This window comes from Belonocnema kinseyi, chromosome 1 (assembly GCF_010883055.1).
Source record: "Belonocnema kinseyi isolate 2016_QV_RU_SX_M_011 chromosome 1, B_treatae_v1, whole genome shotgun sequence".
NCBI lineage: Eukaryota > Metazoa > Arthropoda > Insecta > Hymenoptera > Cynipidae > Belonocnema > Belonocnema kinseyi.
Genome location: NC_046657.1, coordinates 93,419,942 through 93,444,679, shown reverse-complemented (window position 1 = coordinate 93,444,679; position 24,738 = coordinate 93,419,942). Strand labels below are relative to the sequence as shown.

General features: G+C 34.8%; 1 protein-coding gene across 2 annotated transcripts in view; it reads right to left on the bottom strand.

Moving 5' to 3' along the window:
* Positions 1–24,738, bottom strand: part of LOC117167690 — a 377,025-nt gene that overhangs the window by 142,262 nt on the left and 210,025 nt on the right. Inside the window, exons 1-3 of one of the 2 annotated variants that reach the window (XM_033353192.1) lie at positions 6,906–7,128; positions 4,236–4,463; positions 3,390–3,756 (exon numbers count right to left, since the gene is read on the bottom strand). The exons of the other annotated variant lie outside the window; for it this stretch is intronic. Of the exons in view, the coding sequence (XP_033209083.1) occupies positions 3,390–3,596 (207 nt within the window). The 5' untranslated portion in view covers positions 3,597–3,756; positions 4,236–4,463; positions 6,906–7,128. Of the gene's footprint in view, positions 1–3,389; positions 3,757–4,235; positions 4,464–6,905; positions 7,129–24,738 lie in introns of those variants that run through there. 2 annotated transcript variants of the gene reach the window in all.

The window sequence follows — 24,738 nt, the reverse complement described above, 5'->3', positions numbered from 1 at the left end:
ACGTTTGAAAAATAATAATTGTAATTTTCAGCCTAATAAGTGCAAATTAAAGTTTACATTTTGTATTCGAAAACTTAAAGCAGTTACAGAGTCAAATTTTCTATGTTTTCTCAAATCATGAATATCACCTGAAAAAATCAACATTTAAAAAAGTTATTCGGCTGATTTGAAAGGTAATTTTGAGTAGAATATTAGTGCTGTTGTCACGATACAACTAATTTTTCCCTGGGCCATACAAGTCTGAACTTAGAATAAAATATCGTTAAAATTAGGAAAATTCTTCTACCGGACTGCTACAGATGTCTTATGTAAATTTAAAGGCGTTCAAAATTAGGCGTTCAATACAAAATATTTCAACCTTAAAAGTGTTTCAAATTTATTACTTTAAACTCCTAATAGAACGATTCTTCGTCTCAAAAAGATTGCCGACCATTTTTCGAATTCCTGATATACTGACAACTCTGAAAAATTCAGAACAGAATTTTCAGACTAGTTGCTATTCGGGTTTGTGTTTTAATAATCTGACCCATTAACATATTAATTTTTTTAAATAGAGTGAAGTTAAGTTCTAGAGAATATTTTTTTTCGAGAAGATAAAATAGCATTGATTAAAATCGTATTTTTTTCATTAAAAATAATTAAGTGTCCTTTGAAAGAGACCATCAGTCATAATATTGCAGTTTATAAAATGAATTAAATACTTTTCCAGCGACCTATTTTTGGTATCAATAAAACCTTAAACCTTAAATATACGCAGCTATCAATTAAGACTCTCTTTTTAACACAAATTTGAGGAACCTGAAACGGTTACATTTTAAAATGATGAAAAATCAATTTTAAAAACTTTAAAATTCAATTATTTCAATATTGAAAGCCTTAAATTACTTAACTTCCACACCTTAATAATTCTAAATCAATCCATTTTTAGTCTTGAAGCGTTATTCTATTCAAAATCTGCTTAAATTTCAAACGTATTCAATTTTAAATTATCTAATGTACCAAGTCCGAATAAAAATGATTGAGTTTTTAATGTTATGCATTAAAAATTCTTAAACATTAATGCATCGAATTCTTAATTGAACAACTTTTTTCAATTTGAAATTTAAACGAAATAATTACATTTACTTTAATATGAACATACTGACTTTTAAATGCTTGCAATTTAAACCATGATTTGAAAAAGTGATTGGAAGTTACTTTAAAAATAAAAAAGATACAATAAGCGAAACAGTGATCTGCTAGCAGGCTTGAAATTCAAACATTTTCAAATTCTCGACGTTCAGTATTAATCATTAAAAAATTTAGATTCAAAGGCTTCAAAATTAAAACTTTAAAATTTGAGCCCCGATAGTTAACCTTTTTTATAATCAGTTTTTAAAATTGAAGATTTTATCATTAAAAGCGCTTTAAACTGTAAAAAATCTAACTGGAAGCATAAACATTTCATTTAAAAACGAACTCGTTTAACTTCACAAATTTGTTCATATTATGACATCGAAATTTTCCAGGTTCTTTGTTGATTGCATTACTACCAGAATGGCAGTGCATAATTCTCATTTTACTTATATAGAGGGACATTCATCCGCTAGACAGACTAAAGGCAATGTAAGGCAAAATTACAATACCGGTATCGTAAAGTGAAATTGCAATACGTGTATGGTAAATTGCGCGCATTCATTGAAAAAAAGTCCCAAAAGGATTTTCAGCATATATAGAAATCGCCACATTTGTCCCCACTTCAATTAGAACAGTGGTCAGAATCTCACTAGAACTTCTTTGTCACTATGACTGACTATGACCTGATTACAATAAAAAGACCAAAAAGTTCTAGCCAGGAACTGGTCGGACTTTAATCAGCAAACGCCAGATGAACGTTCTGAAGATGGCGCTGCATTATGTATAACGCAATGTCATCTTCAGAAATTTCTATTCACTAAATTACACTTTAATTAACATTAGAATGGCTGTCCAAACTGCACGTGACCCCCACATAACATTTATTTTTATCCGAAGCATTCGAATAAAAATAAGCCATCATGCCACATTTCTAATATTTTAAAATTTTTAATTATAAGCGGAAGGGTAATATTGAGCATGGTAGTGCTGGCACTGATACAATTTCTTATCAATTTAGTAGTTTTTTCAATTCATTTTTTGTCATTCTCACCATATTTAATGAATCAACAAAGGATTTTTGACCAAAATGTATAACTCAAAAAAATGTATTATTATGTGATACAAAAGGAACCAATAGGCCAAGTATGAAGTGAAATTTCTTAGGTGACCTTTTCGGAAGTATAGCCAAAGTGAAAAACTTGAAGTTAAAAGTTACTTCAAAAATAGTAAATAAAGTTACGTTACAAGTTAACAGTATCAAAAAGTAGCTGAATTCCTACAAAGATACACATGAAAATAATTTTGTTCAGTAACTTCGTTAGAAGTTACGTGTTACTACTGAGCACTGAATTCATTGAAAACTAATAATTGAAATATTGTCAAGTCATTCACCAAGCTTCAGTACAAATAATAAGTACTCTCTAAATCTGAAGCAGTGAAATTTCACTGATCAGTGAAAGGTTACTTATTGATTAAAAAAATAACTACTTTTGAGGGTTGGCGGCACTGCACCACGTCAATTTAGCAATCATAATAAAATAATGTTTTATTACATTCAATCAAAGAATTATAGTAAAAACTTAAAACCCATAAATATGACCAAATATTAAAAAAGGTGAAAGCTCCGATCCTTTAAATGGAAAAAAACCTCACATATTATTTTTATTTCAATATTGGACTCTCATGTACAAACCCCTTTAAGTAAGTACTTCCTATAGTCTATACGAGTTACCGTATATTTATCTCGCAGTTGATTCAGCAGACTTACATCCAGAATATTAAAAAATTTATTACATTAAGTTATTCTTCTTGCTACTTAAGTAAAAAAGTAACAACCACGCTTAACTTAAAAATGTAGAGGTTATGCTTCACATGATTTACTCTGATGTTACTGAACTGATTAGTTTATAAGTCCGAAATTACTGATTAATCAGTGAAATGTCGAACTACTATTTCAATGAATTAATTTTTTTCTGATTCATATTTAGAAAGTAGTTTTCTACTAATACGTACTCAAAATTGACTATATAATTCAATTACTATAACAGAGCAATTAATAATTGAATTAGTATAAATTAAAACTATATGTACTAATTATTAGTAGAAATGCTTACATAAGAAAATCGGTAAACGAATTCGCACTATTTCAGTTAGTATTTGTCTGCAAACTCACATTTACAGAGTGCGTTATATTATTGGAAAAAGAACGTTCGGTTCCTTATCGTGTTCACCGAAGTGACATCGACTAGTTAAAACTCAGTGCACATTCTCACCTCTTGGACAACTTCCTTGACCTTTTCGGTAAATGAGGACGACTTGAGGCACGTTTCGGTGGTCGCAGTGGTCGTCTGCTGGGTATAGGTCGGTACTTCCGAGGTCAGTTCTTGGTAGCAGGATTCTCCAGAGCCCCTTCTGCTACCAGCGATGCACATTGCTCTTCGAAAAAGACCGGCTACTACCGCGCAGAGGCCACATTGCATGCTGGTTGCACTTCCTCTACTGGACAATGAGCCTCCATTTGTTCTTCGACGGGTCCGAGTCCCGTGGGAACCCTTCTCACGTGTCTTGGACGCCAGTTTTGTGTCTCTAGCGTTTCTGCTGCCTCTTCCCTCTTTGGATTTTCTTCCCACCTTCCACGACCTTCACCACATTATCACCATTTAATCAACTAGGGTGGACCATCAACGAGTTTTGAAAAGTTTATGTTATGTAATGCTTTCCAAACTTTTATAAAATTCGTGCCAAGGTCAGAGACAAATCTTAGGATGTTATCGTCAAGGAAAAAATAACTAATGCTGATAGAGCTACAAATAGGGAGAGAGTGAAAGAGAAAAAGTAGGCCTTTGAACATTATTAACTCATGATGGAGATTTGCATATTTCTTTATTGGAAAAATTAGGCATGCAGATTAATTAGGCTATCAAGGGTCGTAAGTGTAGACTGTAGGTAAACTCAAATTTTCCAATCAAAATTAATCCCTCCTAAAGTGCTGCGCCTCTACACCTAGCTATAACCTTGCGAGCTTCCCTGACCTGGACAACGAATCCCCACTTTCCTCACAACAGATAAAGCTTGGTCCATAAACTTTTTGCGTCTCGAATCCGGGCCATCCTACTCACCACCCCTTTCCACTTCGCGTCTCTCGCACCTCCTCTTTTCGCTGTATTTTCTTCGTTTTGGCTTTCACGATCCTTTAAAATATGGACACTAAACTTCACCACCTCTGTCGAAATTCAGCTCACTCTTTCATTACGTATGTAGTTGACGATAGGTCCACTGGTACTAAACCCGACCTCGATCAATCTTCAAGCCTCACATGGGTGCTTGTAGTGATCACTGGCAGACATCTGCGTCAAACACTTGTCAGGGGCTGTTTCAAACAGAGTAACTACGAGGCTCACGTGTATTTGTTTTCAAATATTCGCTCCTCATGAAAGTGTCATCGAACCTCTCGCTGTGCAAAATAGATCTTTTTTCACTCCATTGTTAAATATATCAAGGTATATTTTTAGAAAACAATTAATAACTGCGTTGACACGAAATGAAATAATGACATATGTAGAGAACTAATGATAAAATATGAAGAACTAATTGGAAACGATCAGAAATATTGCCTTGATGAAATGCTTCTCTCATTACAATAGTCTCTCCTGGTTTAATATACATAATTATTATGGTGACAGAATATTGTATACACCTTGTGCTGTATAAGTATAGGCCTTCTTTTGTTCGACACCAATAAATGAAGACTTGCATCAGCCACATGCAACTGAAGATGTAATTTGAATCCATACATTGAACATTGTACTTGATGTGACCTAATTTGTGCCATTGTTCCACATTTCTGCCTATTGCCATTGAGTTCTGTGTGAGGAGGTGCATTCTGAAGCTGTACTTGTCAAGCGATATCTAATTCGAGTTACGCTGCCACTCCGCTTATGGAGGGAGAGTCTGAAGAGTTCACTAACAGAATAATTGGCTCGCTCCTTTTGGTCGAAAGAATGTTTCATTAGCCAATCAGTTTTAAGAACTGAAATGCAAGAAATTGTTTGGGACCACTTCGAAAAAGATATTATGATTCTATTGCTTCCAAAATTTCTTACATGGTGATTTAAATTGATGTAGAATTGAATTTGAATATCATATAAAAAAAAATTTTTTTTGCTAATCTAAGGTCAGTAATATATACCAGGCAGATGTACATCTGGATCAGTTTGGTCGAAAAAATTATGAAATCTATATAACCGTGTCTAAATTAAATACTGAAAGAGCCTCGGGCCAATAAGGATCAGGATTTAATATTGGTATTAGTGTGAAAGTGAAGATAGACTTCTGCGGTTGAAAAAGAAGCCTCAAACAGTTCCATGTATTCAAGCGGCTACGTAGAATTCCTTAAAATAATTATTCCTCAGATTTTTGGTAAATTGAAAAATCTGTTCCACTAAAAAAAAGAACATCTAACTATTTAATTTTCAGACCTAATAAGCAGCAATGTAGCATTTAACACAGTGATCACCGATACACGAAGAAAATAACCATTATAGTAAATATTAACACCGTCTACAGTAGGATGATCCTTAAATACAAGGTCAATTAAAAAAATTTTATTACATACAAATTTCAGCCAAATTTTTCAATATTTTCGCCTCCCTCACATCACTTGAAGTTTTCTATTGGAAGAAAAATTTGCAAAAATTAAAAAACCTACTTAATTTATCGTCGAACTATTTTAGCCACCATGAACCGTAACATGCTTTTAAAATCAAAAACGTATTTTGAAAATTTTAATTTTTAGCTCAAACTTTCTTGTGGCTTTGAAACAAGTTTGTGGTCTTCGGTAGATCAGAGATTTTGACGAATAGTGAGAAATTTATATCGATTCATCATTCATACAAATTGAACCCCATATAAATCTAATGGAAAACTTGAAATGGTATGAGCCGATTTTGCTCAAATTTGGAAGACATAATTTTTTGCCCACGTGAAAAAACCCGTTAGTAGGAGCAAAAAAATTTCGAATTTAAACTTTATGTGGATAACTTTTAGATCTTCTAGCTAAGAGACATCACCTTGTATCTTATAAATCATTCTTTCAAAAAAACATTCCAAAGGACTAAGCTGTAGTTCTAGTATTTTCATAAAAATTTAAATATTGTATCCATAATCTGAAGATCTCTAATACTTTAAGTTAACCTATATATCTAATTGAGGGTCATATACCGAAATTCTATAAATCCTTTTCTAAAATCATACGTTTCAAATGGTCAAAGATTCCTCAAAAGGATTTATTTCACAAGCAGTGTGTCAAGAATCATCTACTCCCAGTTACTGAAAGAACCCCCATATATGTTCAGCATAAATGTTCTGAAAGAAGTTAAAGACCTCTTCTTGGTAAGGGGTCATCACCTCTTCGAAAGCACCAAATCCATCAATCTTAAAAGACCTAAAGCACGAGCATGAGCAGTTGAGAGCAGCTTTCAACGAACCTCTTCGCCAATCCGTACTTTTTTCCCCACAGCGAGGGTATTTTCAACCAAAAGAGAGGCCTTTTTTCACCTCTAGGACATTATTTTCTAAAGCGAACATTGATTTCAGAAAATGGGGATATCCTAGCAGAGTCAAGAAACATCTGTAGGGTAGAAGGTGTGAATGTTTCATTAGTCACGAATCACGAAAGCCTCGGTTATCTGTTTCAATGAATCTGCTTTGCGGTTGGGGGGTATTGTGTTGGTTCACCTCAGCCCTTAATTAAGATTAAGCCTCTGGCCGGCTTCTTGCTTAATGCCTACCAGTGGAATCTCGATGGAGTAATCACAAGTTGGAGCACTCGGGGAGAGGTTTGGTTGACTTGTTGGGGTCATGGTCACAGAGCTTCCCGAACGAGGGCCCCGGGCCCCGGGGCCCGGTGCCGTGGACCTGAGCACGATCGTGCCTAGCTCGGAAAAAACGGATTCGCGAGCAAACCAGACGTCAGTGTGAGAGTGCGCTATGACCAGCGACGACACACGCCGACCGGCCGCTAAGCATGCACTGACTGATACTATGCTCAGATCGAGACGCAAGCCTCCAAGCTCGGTCGACGCTCGCGGGTCCTTTTACCTCGGCTGCGATCGGATACTCCCGCCAAGCCTCGCCTGCTATCGGCGGAGAGAAAGATAAAGGGTGTCTCGCAAGTTCATCACAACGGGCTAGAAATTACCACATAAACGCATTTAATATCTAGTAATGATAATTTTCTATTTAGGCATCAAGACTTATCGATACGAGTGGCTTAAACATGTGGTATGAATGATTACAATCTCATTGGCTATGAAATATTGTTGAATCGAAAGCACAGGTAATTTTTGCGGATGAAAATCTTTGTGCAGGAACCTCAAGAGGATCCTGCACATGTTCCTGTACAGGTTCGTGTATATCTGGACAAGGTGGATTGAGCTGTGATTGCTGCTCTTTAACTCGCGTACACGGCAATCACGTATTGGTTTAAATTCAAATTCACGTCTGAAGATGTTCCATTTCGATGACAAAATATGGTGGACACTGTTGCATCCGAACCGATGACAAATTCTATTTATAGCCCGTTGTCCAGATTTTCTCTGGAGGGACTCTAATGGTGATTATTCTTGTCCAGCAATTTGGCGAAGGAAACTGTATGTACATGATCATGTAAATTGTAGATGAAAAGATGAAGACAGGAAACACAATTTGAACAACTCGTTTCTGTACAGGAACTTGTACATGATCCTTCCAAAGGTTTCTTTCTTAGTGCAAGTTCCATTGCAGAGTCGTGTACAGTTTCTTTCACTAAATCCTCGAGCAGGAAAAGTTCAAACATTTCCTGTACAGCTTCGAGTATGCGAACCTGTACAGTACACAAGGATCTTTCGAGGTTCCTATACAAGGATTTTCTATCAGCTGGGTTGAATTTCACATCACACATGGGCCACACGTACAAAGATTTTTGAATACGACCTTATTGTTACTAATAATGCACTTGAATGGGAATTTGCCACCCGCCCCATCGTACGGATTATGACTTCTTGGGAAAAAGTACTCGTCAAAAAGAACATTGCATTTCTAATATAATTATAAAGAAGCTGTCGCAAATTTATTTGTTAAATTACAATCGACTGTAAAATCGCTGCGTGTCTCAAGTGGTAAAATCGAATTAAGGTCGATAAAATCGCCTTCTTGAACGATGTAGATTTATATTTGGACGAAATATTGCATATGTAAAGTAGTGCGGAGTGAAGTTAAGACTGGCTGTAAAATTATACCATCGCAAGATGGAAACTTTTAGAAAAGAAGATTTGAAAAGGTTCCACTGTCCTCAAGGAATATCACGGAGAAAAATTGAATTAAAAAATTCAGTCTTTAGTGCTGTTAGTCGAAATATTCATTACTGAACTGGCGATGCAACAAAATTTGAGATTGAAATAATAAGTTATTATTTCAAGTGCAATCGCGGTATTACCTACTTCAGGCAACTAAACAGATTACAGTTCGTCGACGTTCTCACTTCTGTAACATACTGTACAGGGTCCAGTTTAGAATAGGAATCAGTCCTGTATTACATCCTATATTATTAACAGTAAATAATGACCCCCCTCCATGTGATGGGGGGAGGGGTAACATTTTCAACCCCAACGCCTGCGCAGTTATTTTTAAAGGCATGTAACTTCCTGTCTATTTTAGCGATCCACATTTTTGATGAGGGTTTTAGAAAGGTTATTTTCACTCTTTTATTTTAATTATTTTATTTTTACTTCTTTTCGAAATGTAGGATATTTATATATGTTTTTTAATAGTCATGAAACGTGGAGGTGGCAGGGCGATTTCAGATATACATCTCACTATTTGCGGTGCTTGTTTTTTGTGCGTCCCCTTGCTTCTCACTTCACATCATTTTATAATTGGTTCACCTTTTCTTCTTACCGGCTTTCTTTTTAGTCGCATTTTCTATGATATTCTTTCTGGTTATATGAATTTTTTTAGAGGAAGGATCATTTTTTTTACTACCTTTCTTTTCTTTTGATGTACTCTTCCTATTCGAGGTACGTATAGGTTCAGAAAAAATTCACCTTTTTTCTGGATAGGAAAATTTTTTAAGGTTCTGCTTAGAATCTGCTTATCTGTTAGACGAAATTAGTTTAATTTCAAAAGGATGCAGTGCTCCAAATGTGACATAATAAAACTTTTCACGATGAAAATGCTTCTTAAGATATTCAACAATTATATTTTATCAGAGAAAAGCAGCAACCGTTTCATGGTTTAAGTTATTACAAATTATAGTCAAGCTCACATGTATCAATTAATCTCCCTCTTTGTATTAGATAACTATTGTGAAAATGGATGCCTGATACTCCGACCGAAAGAGTGTATTTGATATTCTTGATGAACGATGCTTGCATCTTGGCACAAAATTCATGAGATTTCAAGTTCACAATTTTTGTGCAGATTCATGAAAAATAGATATAAAATAGTAGCCAAAAAAACGAAAAAAGACTAACAATTTTTTCTCTAGAGTTTTGGTTTCAGAATAAGTTGGAAAATTGGAAAACAAGTTAGTAATCGAAATTGACTCAAATGTATCAAATCAAGGTCGAGTATAATCGTTATAAGAGTTTCTATGAAAATGTTCAAATAAACATTTGTTCATAAAATGAAATTTTTAGAAGACTGTGTATGAAAAATCAATAATTAATGTAAACTGAGGAAATGTAATAGTAAGAAATCATTCATACTAAGAAAAATCGACATCACTTCTGTAGAGAGTAGTTTGCACTTTTTAATTGTTTCTAAGAAATAAAAAATAATTTAATCTTCCTCCGACCCGCCAAAAAAATTCTTAAATGGTTTATTAGTTGATTTCGTGTTTTTCTGAATAAACTTGAACTCTTTGAAAAAATGGCAGACTTGCAAACTAGTCTGCGGAATACTAAAGGGTTGCGCTTGAGCATGATCATTAGTACTGCCTTCACATCGAGGCCTCAATCTCACAAACTATCAATTAGACCATTTTTTTTACTGATGACCTTTCTTAAAGCCAAAAAGTCAAGCTTTCTTTAAGGACTATTTAAAAAAAAATACCCTAAATTGTGAAAAAAAAATAAATAAACGATTAAGTTGTTTAAGAAATGCTATAAAATAAAAAAAGATGGTTAATAGAATAAAATGAAAGAGTGAAAACAAAAATTTAAAAACCCTCATAAAAATTTAAAACTCTAAAAGAGAAAGTAAGGCGAAGGAGAAAAAAAGGCATTTAAAAATACCCGTGCAGGCGTTGGGGTTGAATATTTTACCCCGCCCCCCCCCCCCATCACTTGAAGAGGACTTAAAGTTGGGGCAGTTGAGAAATTAAGCCCCTTACATGTATTCACTAAATTTTAAACATTAAATTATGAACATTTATTTGCTGAAACAGAAAAATTCGTGTTAGATGAAAAAAACGTAGTTGCCGAGAATTGAAGCCGGGTTTCTAAATCGGCAATCAGCTTCTCTCTGCAATTTGGTATTCTGGATGCTAATGTCAGAGGCACTAAACGTCCTTATGTTATCATACAAGCAGGCTTCGGTTCGGTGCTGCCCGAGCAGTCCTTCCGACAACTGAGCAACGATATATAGATTTCCATTATTGATGCTAGAAAGTATAGTAATTTTGGCTTTCTATTCTTTTTTGAGAAAAAACACTTTTTAGGAGAGACTTTAGTTTTTCATTTGTGCAAAAGTTAACGTACTTAAATCAAGGTTCATAATGTACGAAATGTAAACAATAACTTTAAAATATTAAAAGTTAAGGTTTTATGCAGGAGAGATTACAACTTTTAATGATTAGTGTATATAGTTTTACATTCCTTCCCGTGTCTTCTGCATCTATTCCATCTATTTGGTAATCATTAAACAATTCGCGTACTGAATATGCAACTCTTCAATCTCATTTCTCTCCGCGCTGTATTTCAATTTTCAACAATATGGAAACCCGTTTGTTAGTATTTTTGTAACAAAATTTTCACATTGGTTCAATACATTTAGTGCTGATTTTTTTTTGGGCTTTGGCCAATCGACACAAATGTGGTTCAACAAGAACAAAACAAAATTGGCACACGGCGAAAAATGGATGTTCAAACTTATAGATATTTTAAGCATAAGATAGTATTACGAAGTATAAAGATATTATCGTGTATTATTTACTATATTTTAAAAATATTAGACGTAAAAACATTTTTATGTTAAACTGAAACTTTCGGTATCTTATCCTGAAACATCCAAGATATTAAAGTCATGGTACAAGTGTAATGATTATTAATAGTTTGGTCATAGGATGGTAATAAGAATGCTGTAAATTGATTGGGCAGAGTAAAATGATTGATAAAAGTTCTATTTCCTCTCTAAAAAAACTTCGATGTGAAGAAAGCTTTGCGTGACATACATGCATACATCTTTTAATACCCATACGAAATAACCTTTAATATCTAGATGGCTGTCCTATAATTAAAGATTAAATATGCTAGCCCTGATTATCTAAATTTTAAATGTGGACATCCATTTTTCTCCGTGTAGTACAAACAATTCACGGTGGGGCTGAACCAACTTTAATCGAAAGGTGCTAGAATATGTGATTTTATGTTTGATTTGATCGTTCCCTGCGCACCGAAAAAAGCTAGACTTACTTTTTCTACGTCTCATTTTTTTGAGGTATGGAAACAGCGACTGGCACTTGCGGCCACCAGGCTCGCTAGTGTGCCTGGATATAAATTAGACGATAGTTCCAACGTTGCTTTTTAAAAGCTCTACAATATTTTCGATAAACAGCGGGCAACACACATCTGGAATTCTGGTTGCTTTGTTAATAAGATAAGTGAAAATACATACCTGGTTGTTTTAATAATAAAATAACTTTACTATAAACTTAAATTTGCAGTATAAGCTTAATTTTTTTGAATCCGAAAAATTATGATTTTTTTATTATTTTTTGTTTAAAATAAAATAAAACTTCATTAGACAAAAATAGTACAATATATTTAAATTTTAAATCCTGTTCAAAAGTTTATAATTAAACATTTTTAAACACGAGGATTTACTGATAAAGAGAGAGCGACGACAAGAGACCTATAAGATAGAAGTTCTTATATCTTCACAGAGAATCGTTAGGGAATAACCAAGAATTTGGACTCAAAATCAGTAACAATGATTAAAAAATATTTTTGCAACATACATCCGTAAGTTTCATCGCAGTGAAAAATCACTGATTCAAATATAGAGGCTAGAGAGTAATTTTAATATTCTCTAAACATTCACCGGGCATAGAAAAACTCTGGTGTTAAATTTGCTGCAGCTTAAATTTCATTGGTCTCCCAATGAGCATTTGAGAGAATTTTCATTCTCAAATTTAATCGTCTGAACGTAATTGTACATCTGCGCGTCCAGGGGAAGGTATCATTTGGAGACTAAATTTTGGCTCATGTTGAGAGTTGTGGACTACTGAACCGCGCAGTCAGCCACCAGAACACCTGTCAAAGCAACTATTCGCTTTACGATATTAGACTAAAAAATTTTTAATAAGCAAACTATAATTGGAATAATATTTACCCAATTTTCAACTTTCTTTCATTTAATAGTGCTTACTAGTCACTTAGAATAAAATTATAACTTCCTAATGCAACTTCCAAATATTAGGTTAGTCATGGCCGTCAACATTTAACCTAAAGACGGCATGTATAGAAAAAGTCATAACCGTCTACATATATAATTAGGTATTTTCTCGTCAACCACCAGCTAACTTCACTTTGTTGAATACAGAAAATCGAGAGGCAATTTCTTCGAACGAACAGGCATCAATTTCTATGCAGGCAGTCACGACTTAGTTTTTACATTCCGGCTTTGGTAGTTTGAATGTCATCTCGGTTTCGACTAACCTAAGATTTGGAAATGATACTATGCCAAGTACAATTTTTATTTCCAGACACTAATAGTCACTGGTAAATGGGAGGAAGTTACAAGTTAGGTAATTATTATTACAACTTACCTGCTTATCAACATCTATTTCACGTAAATACCATAACGCCCGACAAAATCATTTTGACAGGTGACTGAATGTAGACGACACTTCACGTTGTTCTGGATGAGAAAAAACAGTCTCTAAATGATGCTTTTCCCCTAGATTCTCATCATGAATCTGGGTTGCTCAAATTTGTTGCAACTCAATTGAACTTTGATTTTGGTGTACTTTGGAGGATCGGCGATTTTTTTGTGGAGAGACAATTTTTCGAGTCCACGTTCCATGCTAAACTTAAATGATTAATCTAATAATAAATTCGACAAATTCTAGATTTTATCTTGCATAAAAACAACAATATCAGGTTCCATTATAACTAAAACCTTACAAAAATTCTCTCTTTTTATCATTTCACATAAATTGATCTAGTTTTACGTTTTTTTTAACACAGAATAAAGTAATGATATAAATTGTTGCAAGAAATTTTTTAGAGGGATAAAGTCTTATTCAGACAACTTCGCGTTTTTCAAAATACATGTGTTGTCATGGAAAAACAAAAGAAAGTTTCACCTATATTTGGTTAAAGTTTATCAGGTAAAGTTAATTTTTGCTGCAGCGAATCTTTCATCGGAAATCGATGTAAAGTTTATCTTCTGTTTTTTCTGTGAAACCAAAATTAATAATTGGCTCTAAACATGAAAACCAAAAGTTAAGGATATTAAATATTTTTAGATTTCAGCTAGAAAATTTATAATTCTAAAGAACAAAATTGGAAAGAGTTTTGACGTGTGCAGAATTTTGAAAATTGAGTAAGCCCGAGGCCGACACGAAAACGCGATCGACTAGGCCGACCCTACATCCAATGTCACTTTACACACACTCGCTTTCAAAGAATTTCTAAAGTTAAAATACGGAGAATTCTGCGAATTCAAGGCATTTGGCAAATTAAATGAATTCAGAGAATTCAAGGCATTCATTGAATTTAAGGAATTCGTGAAATTCAAGGAATTGAGGTAATCCAAGGAATTCATATAATTCGATAAATTTAGAGATTTAAGGGTATTCAGAGAATTTAAGAGATTCAAAGAATTAAAGGAATTCCGGCAGTGCACAGAAGCATTAAATTTATAGATTTTATAGAAGTCATTGCCTTCACAGAGTTCTTTGAATTCAGAGAATTCATTAAATGCACATAATTCTTTGAATTTACCGAATCAATTGAATTTACGGAATCAATTGAGTTTACGTAATACTTAGAATTCACAAAGTTCATTAAATTGACAGAATTCTCAGAATTCTTTGTATTATCAGAATTCCCTGAATTCTTTGAATTCTCAGAATTCCTCCCTGCATTCTCAAAGACCTTTTAATTCTTGGAATTCTTAATATTATCGCTGGGGGGATTATATTGACCCTCAAAAATTAATTTTGTAAAAATTCTTGATGTAAACAAAAATTTAATTTAATTACATATACGTCACTGAAAAATAATTTGTAAAGAACTTTTTACGTTTAAAATGTTGTTCATTCAATAAAAATTGGTGGAAAAATATTTTTTTCGACTATATTGATATTGTTTTCTCATCAATAATTGTACTTCGATTAAATAAAACAATGTTTTAAGATTAATGCTTCCCATTGTAAAACTGCGTCCCTACAAGATATTGTGTACTTTTTACATATTTAATAAAACTGACTGATGAGGGCCACCATTGTTTGCCGAAACGTTTGAAACAACTTAATTAGTTTCAATTTACCCGACCCTAAAGCCAACTAGTTACATCAACAATTTCTACCAAAATCTTAATATTCTCTAAATTCCTCATTTTTCCTGAATTTCTTAAATTCTCCGAATAACTTAACTCCATGAATTTTCTGAACTCCGTAAATTCTCTAAATTCCATGAATTCCTTAAATTACCTAAATTGCTTAAATTCTAAGCATTTCTTGAATTCCATACATTTCTTGAATTCTATAAATCTCTTGAATTCCAAGCATTCCTTGAATTCTATGTATTTCTTAAATTGCATGAATTCCTCGAATTATACGAATTCCTCGAATTACATAATTTCCTCGAATTCTATAAATGCCTCGAAATCTATCAATTCTTTTGAATCTTTGAATTCCTCAAAAGTAAGTGTGTGCACAGTGACATTGGGTTGGGTAGTCCTAGTCGTTCGAGTTTTTGCGGCAACCCCATGCTTATGGTATTTTCAAAAATTTTCTTATGTCAAACCTCTTTTTCCCACTTGTTCTTTAGAATCAGAAATTATATGGCTAAAGTCTAAAAAATGTTTATTATCTGCAGATCAAACTTTGGGGTGTAGATATTATTTAACTATAAATGATCGATTTAAACAAATTTTAATACATTTCTGAAACTCACCTTTGGAGTAATGCCTAATTTTTTTTTTAAATTACAAGAAAAAAGAATTAGTAAGGTTTTATTAATAGCGGAACTCGCTATTGTCGTTTTTATACAAGTTAAACTGTGGAATCCCTTAAATTGAGTGCTAGATTAATATTTTAAGTTTAGCATGGGACATGGCCACATCAACGATCCATACACGTCCCATTCTTGAAAAATCGTCAAACACTTTTGACCTATTTTTGTACCATGATTGAGCAAGGCAACTTTTTTCCGGCGGGATTGTGCCTTCACTTTTTTTCGTGGTTCAAAAATGTCACAGCTCAAAACTACAACGAATTCAGCGTATACTTTTGTGGATCGGCGTTTGACAATGATTGATAATTGTATATTACAATTTTTAACTCAGCGTATATTTAGCCTGGCTGAGTTTATATTTAGGCATGAAGGTTTATTGATAAAGTGATAGCGTTGATAACAAGAAGAGGTTCTAATATACGAAATAACTATGATACACACGGAGTGAGATGGAAATATCTTATATGGTACGTAAATTACAAAGTGTAATTTTCAATTCAAAACTCAATTAAAGCGGTACAATTGATACCGTCAAACGAGACGAATCATGGACTAAATTAGACTGATTTTTTACCAGAATTTTGGAAACAAATGTTGACAAAAATTATTATGTAAGTTTGAATGATATAATTTAAAATTGGAGAAATGCACTAAGCCCAAAAATAAAAAATTTAATTTTTAAGAAACAGTGAACTGTAGATTACAATTGTATTTCAAATTTTTTGACACAGAAATTGATTACGGTAAATCTGGATTAGTTAATAATACTAAAGAAGTTAATAAAATTCCAAAGAAAACATTACATATGAAAAAAATCCGCCAAATATCTACATGTATTTTAATACAGTGAAACTCTTCTATAGCGCCGATTTTGGGGCTGGCGGTGGGTGGGAAATAACTCAGTTTAGCCCGATCCGCTTTTGTTTTTTCACGCCTGAGTGTTCGCTTGAGTGACAACCGCAAACCTCGCGCAGTTCCTGTTACACCTACCTGCGCCGCGGCGTCAATTCTCAGAAGGGCTATAGAAAGGTCTCACTGTATTTTATTTATTCATGTTAAAGGTAATAAAATTTGCAAAATAAAAAAAATACAGCCAAGTATAAAAGTAGTAAAAATTTTAAGAATAATAGTATAATTTAATAAAACAAATATTTTTAAAGCTTGCTAATTATTTTTTGCTGCAATTATTAAATCAGTTTTCAAATAATGACTTGTGCTAAAAAAAATAAAAAGAGCTTTCCAATATTGAAAAAAGTGAAAGAAGCATTCGGCGGGTAAAGTTCCGAAAATGGAATACCTCCGATTAATTTGAAACTCATATACCCATGTACTATGACAGTATGATTACGAATACGACAGTGAAAATAGGCGAAAGTTTGATCTTTAAGTTAAAAAATTGATAAAAAGCACCCCTGTGACTAGTCAAAGAAATAATTAAACTTTGCACGCCTGCCTTTTCCAAAAAATCGTGGGTCAGAAATACGTATGTACATCAGAAATATCAGGATCTGCACTGGGTCGTTCGATTTTGATAAAAGTTTGTAAAATTATAATTCTACACTGCAGTCACGCTATAGAAGCCGTTTCGGGGGTACGCTTGATCTGCTTCGTACAATCTCGGGACTCGCCGCACCATAAACAATCAGGGCCGTGGGCATTATTTCTCTTGGAGTTTCGTCTTAAAAATATATTTTTTTTTTGTATTTTTGCCATTTTGATTTTATAATGTCATAACGAACGTGAAAATGTTTGCAATCGAAAATCAAAATTGATAAAAATACTAATTTTGAAGTATGTACGTACATACTGCCGTCCAAACTAAAAAGATACATAAGTGACATTTTTATGAAAAATGGGTTTTTGGTATCTTTGGATTCGTAAGAGAAAGCTGCATCTAACTGTGTTAATAAAATATCTTAATTATTCATATTTATTGCAAAAACGATTGTTTATAAATGAGGACAGTCGAAAATGTTGAAAAATACAACAAAAAAGATACATAAAGCACTTTGCGTGTCCTACAAGTTGTACAAGGAAGGCAATACGGCATCAGTATACACGTGAAAAAGAACCTAAAGAACTTTGTGTCTTTTTTGCGTTCTAAAGGTGACCGAGTGCGGCGCGAATTGTCAAATGAAAAGAATCACTTGCCCTTACGTATCTTTTAGCCTTGTGAATTAGCTCCGACTCTGATCGGAAATCCACAGGAAATAAGTCCCGGCTAAATTTGGCTATACACTTGTGACGATCGTTCGGGTAAGTTCGGAACAGCCACTAAATACATAGTGTCCCTTACGTATATTTTGATGTCGTATTTTGAGGCTGCGCTGGAGCTCTTCGGCAAAGGCATCGCCGCAAGCGACTTTGTTTTTTTTGGCTTGTATTTTTGACTTTCCGCGACTAGTAAAACATCGCATGTCCATTTTCTAAAAGAAATCGTTTGAAAAATCAATTTATTATTGCAAAATATGAAAAGTCAGATTGGACATATGAATCTTTTTAGTCTGTACGGCAGTATAGGCAGCACTCTCTTTCTGGATAGAGCACTGGGTACCCAGTACTCTTCTAGCAAAATTTATCCTGGATCCGATTTGCTCGAGATACAGGAATCAGTCCCAATTTTTCGAATTTTATTTTTCTCTACCTGTATTAATATAGGTTTAATATAGGCTACAGGTGTTACGTTCTTATTGACAATACCTAATAATTTCAATATTGATAGTAGATATGAGTTGCACTTTTATCAACACAGACGGTAACTTATTTTTTTATTGGCAACTATAAAGACACGAATGACGATTTACTGCTTTTTGGGGTTTTTTAACCCTCGGCTGAAACCCTTAAAGTGTCGGTTGGGTGTCCATTCGTCCTTCGTATTTTTCTCCCGCCTATAGGATAGGATAAGGTAGAATTTTAAATACAGGCTACGAAACACTCTTTTCAGGTACATATCACCTGCTTTAACTAAGTTTTAAACAGGAGCAATCGATTTTTAGTACAGTGAAACTCTGAGACTGGGCCGGTTTTGGGGGTGGAGGAAGTGGGGAATTACCCAGATAGAGGGCCGTTTAGTAGAAAACGCTTTTGTTTGTTGACGCCTGAGCGACCGTTTACTCCTTTTACAGCTCCTTTTACTCCTAGTTGCGACGCGACATAAATTCTCGAAGGAACTATTTCAGGGAGACCTATCTCTGAGTTCAATTATCTACATTAGCTTTGAGTTAAAATATCTAAATAATCTGTAACCTTAGGCGTTCTTAGACAAATTTATTTCCCTTTCTGGAAAACTCAGATCCCGTATACTGGATTTGAGCGAAAATTGAGCTCAATGTGAAAAGAAAATTATTTTGCCTTTACCGATTTTTAAAAAGTTTATAGCTACTCGTCCTGGTTTACGGTAACTATTGCATTAAAAGCCATAATACTCCTGGTTACAATTTTAGTGTCACTCCCCTACTAGTGAATATCCTAATGATAACTCAGTTCTGTACTAACATACTATTGGTATTGGTCTGGTACCAAGCCTGTAGTGTGAATGGTACTGCTGAGGCCAGTGATGCAAGGGCCAGTACTCTTCACACGACAGGCTTGGCACAATGCCAGTTTTTCGCCAGTAGTATGCCAGTCAAGAACCTAACTTATTATTAGGGAGTTTTCCAGTACCGGGGTAGTACCGTAAATCGTCTGGCGCAGTACATTTCCAGTAGCTAATTTCCAGCTGAGACATTGGCAATGTCCTTAATAACCGTAAAAACATTGCTATCCTGAAACCATAACTACTTATAATCTCTAGATATTAAATTATTAAAGAACAAAATTGATAATCGCCCTACTTTGCACATAGCAATAACACTATATTTATGTTTTGATTGATCTTTCGAAATGAGGGAAATATCCTTTTAAACTTTGATTTAAAGATCGTATCCTCCTGAATTTTCGTACTGCCAGCACTGGCGAGACTCATGCGAACTTGGTGGGGGAGATCAATAGCAAACCCCTTCACCCTTCACCGTCCCTCCAATATCATTCCCAGTTCCAACCCTCGTGTATCTCCACCATTCCTCCCTTTCCTCTCCTCTACAACCCCTTACATTCCCCTCTCTTCTTTTCAACAGCGTACGTTTATGCACGCACATGCACGGTGCACCTTATCATGCTTCGTGAGATCTCGTGACCACTCGGTTGCAGTTTCCGAGGGAACTTATTCGGATGATCTTACCGATGTGTTGTCGCACACGTCGATAAGCATCGACAGCCACCTTTTTGCAGTAAGCGACACACACTACCGAACACAGAACCGACTTTTGGTTTCAAGAGAGTTGAAACCAAAAGGAACTTATCTTGCTGAAAAGGAACCAGAGTATGCGTTGTATGAGAGACTTATTGTGATTTTACGAGTTAATGGTACACCTTTTACTGTATAATATGAATTAAATCGTATTGAAAAGGGAAACATTTATAAAGAAACTACAAAAAACCAAGAATAGTCATTCTTCAAAGGAAGATAACGCATATGATATGTGAGAGTTTTTAAGGTTAGTTCGAAAATCCTACATTTTCAACTAAGCATGCAATGAAAAGCGCGGCGCTATTTAAAACTATATAATATACACTTGCAACATTAGATTAATATTTAATTATTTCAAGAAGTTAGATACTTGTATCATTCAGTTTAATCAGATTAAAAAATAAAACTATTGTTAGTATTTATCTGTATAATTATTTATTGTAATCTTTTATTTTAAAGTGGTTCCACGCTTTTCGGTACACGCATAGTTGAAAATGTGGGAAAAAAAGTCGGATCCTAGCCGGAGTTCACGACCGGCAGAGTACCAAGCCAGTTGTAATTCAGAATAAATAGCAGTACTGTCTGTTAGTACTGTGCCAACCATCGGCATAGTACTGGTTTACTACTGGCCAACCGCCAACGGTTGGTGTGATACTGGTAATCTACTGGCGCAGTAGAGATATATATTACTGATAACATACTGTCACAAGAGTTCAACCAATGGTTGGCATTATACTGGTTTACAACTGGCCCCGTAATGACCCATATTACTGGTGTAATATCGGCACGGGTGTTCCGCCAAAGGTTGGCGTGATACTGATATACTACGTTTGCAGTACCGATACGTGTTACTGGTAAAATACTGAAACAAGAGTTCAACGAACCGCTGGCATCATACTGGTTTACAACTGGCCCAGTACTGACCGTCGCTGCTGGGGCAATACCGGCACAGGAGTTCCGCCAACGGTTGGCGTAATACTGGGACGACTACTGGCGCATTACTGATACATATTACTGGTAAAATACTGACACAAGTGTTCAACCAACGGTTGACATCATGATGGTTTACAACTGGCCTAGTACTGACCGTCACCACTGGCGCAGTATCGGCACAGGTGTTACGCCAACGGTTGGCATAATATTGGGTCGACTACTGACGCAGTGCTGATACGGATTATTGGTAAAATACTGAAATAAAAGTTTAAACAACGGTTGGAATCATACTGGCGTACCTCTGGCTGAGGAGTGATATACGTTACTGGTGAAATACTGGTACCGGCGTTTCCCCTGCGATTGAAGTATCAGTGGCCACACACCAACTTCAAGTGCTGATTGACAACTGACATAAGAGTTCAGCCAGGGGCTGTCGTGATACTGAGTCTATTACTGGAGCAGTACTGATACGTATTACTGTTCAAATACTGAGACAAGCGTTGAAAGAACGGTTGGCATCATACTAGTGTACTACTGGCTTAGGAGTGGTATACATATCTGTTGAAATACTGGTACGGGCGTTTCGCCAGCATTTGGCGTATTCTTTTGTATTTATCACTAATTGTATTTAAAATTAGAATTCAAAAAATGTTTTTTTTTTTTAACGAAAAATCGTATTTTTAATGTGAATTTTCAAAACAGAACAGTTATTCATGTTCCCAGGTGAAAATGTCGGTAGTGTGCCGGAGTTCACTACTGGCGCAGTACTGGTCCGATACTGCCGACCAGTACAGGCAGCCGGTGGTTCGCCCAGTATGGCAGAACGTTGGCTGCACGACCGGGACGGTACTATGCCAGTAGTACAAAAATAGACTTAAAAAAAACACGTCTATAAATGTTGTATGTCTTAATCGTTGTAGAATAGTCTAAAACACCTAAAAAGAAAACCGTTACAAGAAGGTATAAAGAAAATTGTTATTAAAAAAATTGTTGCGCAACGTGGTCAAATTTCTAAGTTCCGTCGATACAAATATTACATGCTCATTATACGTTATTATCAAAACTTTTAAAATGGTCTAAAACGTGAAAAAATAAAATATTACACGAAGAAAAATTGTAATCTATTTAAATAATTTATTTTAAAATTATTTTATTTATATTTCCGTGAACAGTTAGTTTATTTTATATATATTTAATGTCGTATGGTGATAAAAAGATTAACGAATAAAAAGAGTTGAAAAATTGTTGTTTTAATTTTTCTGAACTGTAGCTTATGAGGATGGCTTTTTCATAGAGTTTCAACTTATCGGATTAGTGCAGTGATTAGCACTCCCGACTGCTAGGCGACAGATTTAGATATATAGATATAGGTTCGAAACCCCGTAGCGTTAGAAATATTATTTGTAATTTAATGTGTAAAAGTGTAATATATGTATTCATTATAAGCAGTGCCATTAACATATATTGACAGAATACTAGCAGTCAATTATTATTTTTTTTTTAAATAACTTTTTTGTTATATCTTTAGATTATCGAAATAGTGGGTGTTAAAATCAAACAAATAGTTTGAAAATTATATTTTTGCAATCATAAATAATATTCGGACAGTATGCAATCGTATGATGATGAATGGATGGTCTTTGAAACAATTAAATAATTTTTGATCATTTTTAAAATTAATTCTGGCATTTTCGTACGCCAACGGTTTGCCAGTACTGCGCCAGTACTGACAGGCCAGTACCGCCAAGCATTACAAGCCAGTGCTGGAATAGTAAAGGCCAAGTGCAAACAGCCAGTACTGGAACTCCGACGGGGGTTACTAGGCCAGTACTGGGCCGGTGGTGTATTTCTGCCTGGGATACCTTCGTTATCACTTGGAGCCTGACCATTACCTGCCCAGTAGTAATCTGTAGTAGTGGCCTAGTGGTGAAATTAAGTGTTGGCCCAGTAACACAGGTCAGTACCTCGCCGAGTCTGCAGTATTGGTTGAGCCAGTACTGAGCCAGTACTAACAGAGGGTACCGCACCAGTAGCAAATGTAAGTATTAGTTCAGTACTGGCTAAATACTGCAAGTCAGTACAGAACATTGTTATCATTAGGGGTTTACCGATATAAAGCCAGTAGTACTGCCAATATTCTAACAGTACCGCGCCGTTACCGAACTCCGACCGGCGGTATTAGCGGGGTACTGTTCCGGTTGTAAATTTCCCCCTGGGAATAAGTAATTGGTCATCTATCGAATATAAATGAACTAAACAGGAACCCCCAAAAATAGTTTTACTGTAATCTCCGTTCTAAAGGATGCCAACTTTTACTTGAGTCGCAACATTACCGAACCCCCAGTTTTTTCTGTGCAACTTTCACTCATTCATTTTACACTGCCTAAAATATATTTTGCCAAATTGAGAAAAAGATGCATACTCTGAAATTTTTAGACAATGCGGTTATAAATATCAGGAGCCTGGAATTCTCTAAAGTTTTCCATTTGATAAGCATGGAGAAAAACTTTATGTTGTTGAAAATGTACGTTTCAAATATGAAAATATATATTTTTGGAAGAGAAAAAGTTTATTGCACAGCTTACACAGCAAAATTAAGTTTTTACTGACACTGACCAATATCCATTTTCAGTATGGTATTTAACGTTTATGTTATGCAACTTTCCAGTCAGATTCTCTAACATTACAATGAATATTAAATTGATAGATTATGTTATTTTTATGCACTAAAAATCGTGCCCTTACAAGAATTTGTAAATTAACAGAAACTCATTTACATATTTAAAAGTAATAGAAAAGTGCACCGTGCAAGACACCCCCCAGTTTTTGTCAAATGTCCCTGTTTCGTGACTTTTGAAAAAATCATTCTATTAGATTGGCCTTTAGTACACTCTTTTCGTGTCCTTAACTAAAGGTTAAGTTCGTTAGCAAGCCAATTTGGACAAAACTTCAAAAAGTGAGCATATTTTGAATATTTTTGAGACCACTTTTTTCAAGATTTTTTATAAAACCGCAAATTACCATAGTTACAGCATTTACAAAATTCTAAAACACACACGAAAATGAACATTTTAAGCCAAATAACGCACGGTATGAAAATAGTCAACAGAATTTTTTTTCAATACCCTACAAGATTATCGTAACAACTTTTTGAATTTTCTTGAAAAATCGAACATTCAAATTTTGACGGCATAAAAAAGAATGGAAAGTCCAAAAATTATTTTTTTTCCATTCAACAAATTCACAGTATTTCAAATATTCTCAAATATATAAATGCATTAAATATATATATTCAATCGCCTGGATTGAAGTCTGGTACAGAGGGTTTCATTTTTGCATGCCAAGACGGTGTCATTTCCACCTTAACATACCGTCGCCACATTTTGAGCCAAGACATTTCCGATGATAGCTGCAGGGCGTGCCATGCACACCCCGAGCATTTAGCTCACATACTATCTAGTTGTCCAACTCACGCGGGAACGACCTACATTCAAAGGCACAATGCGGCACTAAGAGTGCTTAATTACCATCTCTGTCACTCCTACGGCATTCACCTTAATATCGCTCCTCTAAATGCTCCTAGGGAAATTGAGTCAATTGTCGAGAATGGGAAGTGCTGCATATACTGGAACTTTATATTCTCAACAATTGTTTCTGTTGCACACTCGAGGCCTAACATATTTCTCCTTGACTTCGAGAAGCGAACCATGTTCGTTATCGATTTTTTGGCGCCAGTTGACAAAAACATCATAGCCAAGGAGAATGAAAAGAATGAGAGGTATCGAGACCTTATAAGGGAGTTGCAACGATTGTACCCGGAATATTCTGTTAAACTGGTCGTCCTTATCATCGGTGCTTTTGGAGGTGCCAAGCTTTCACTTGCTAATGGCCTAAAAAGCATCTCTGCGTGTCAACAATATGCTAGAACACTTGCGGGAAAAATGCAGAAGGCGGTTGTCC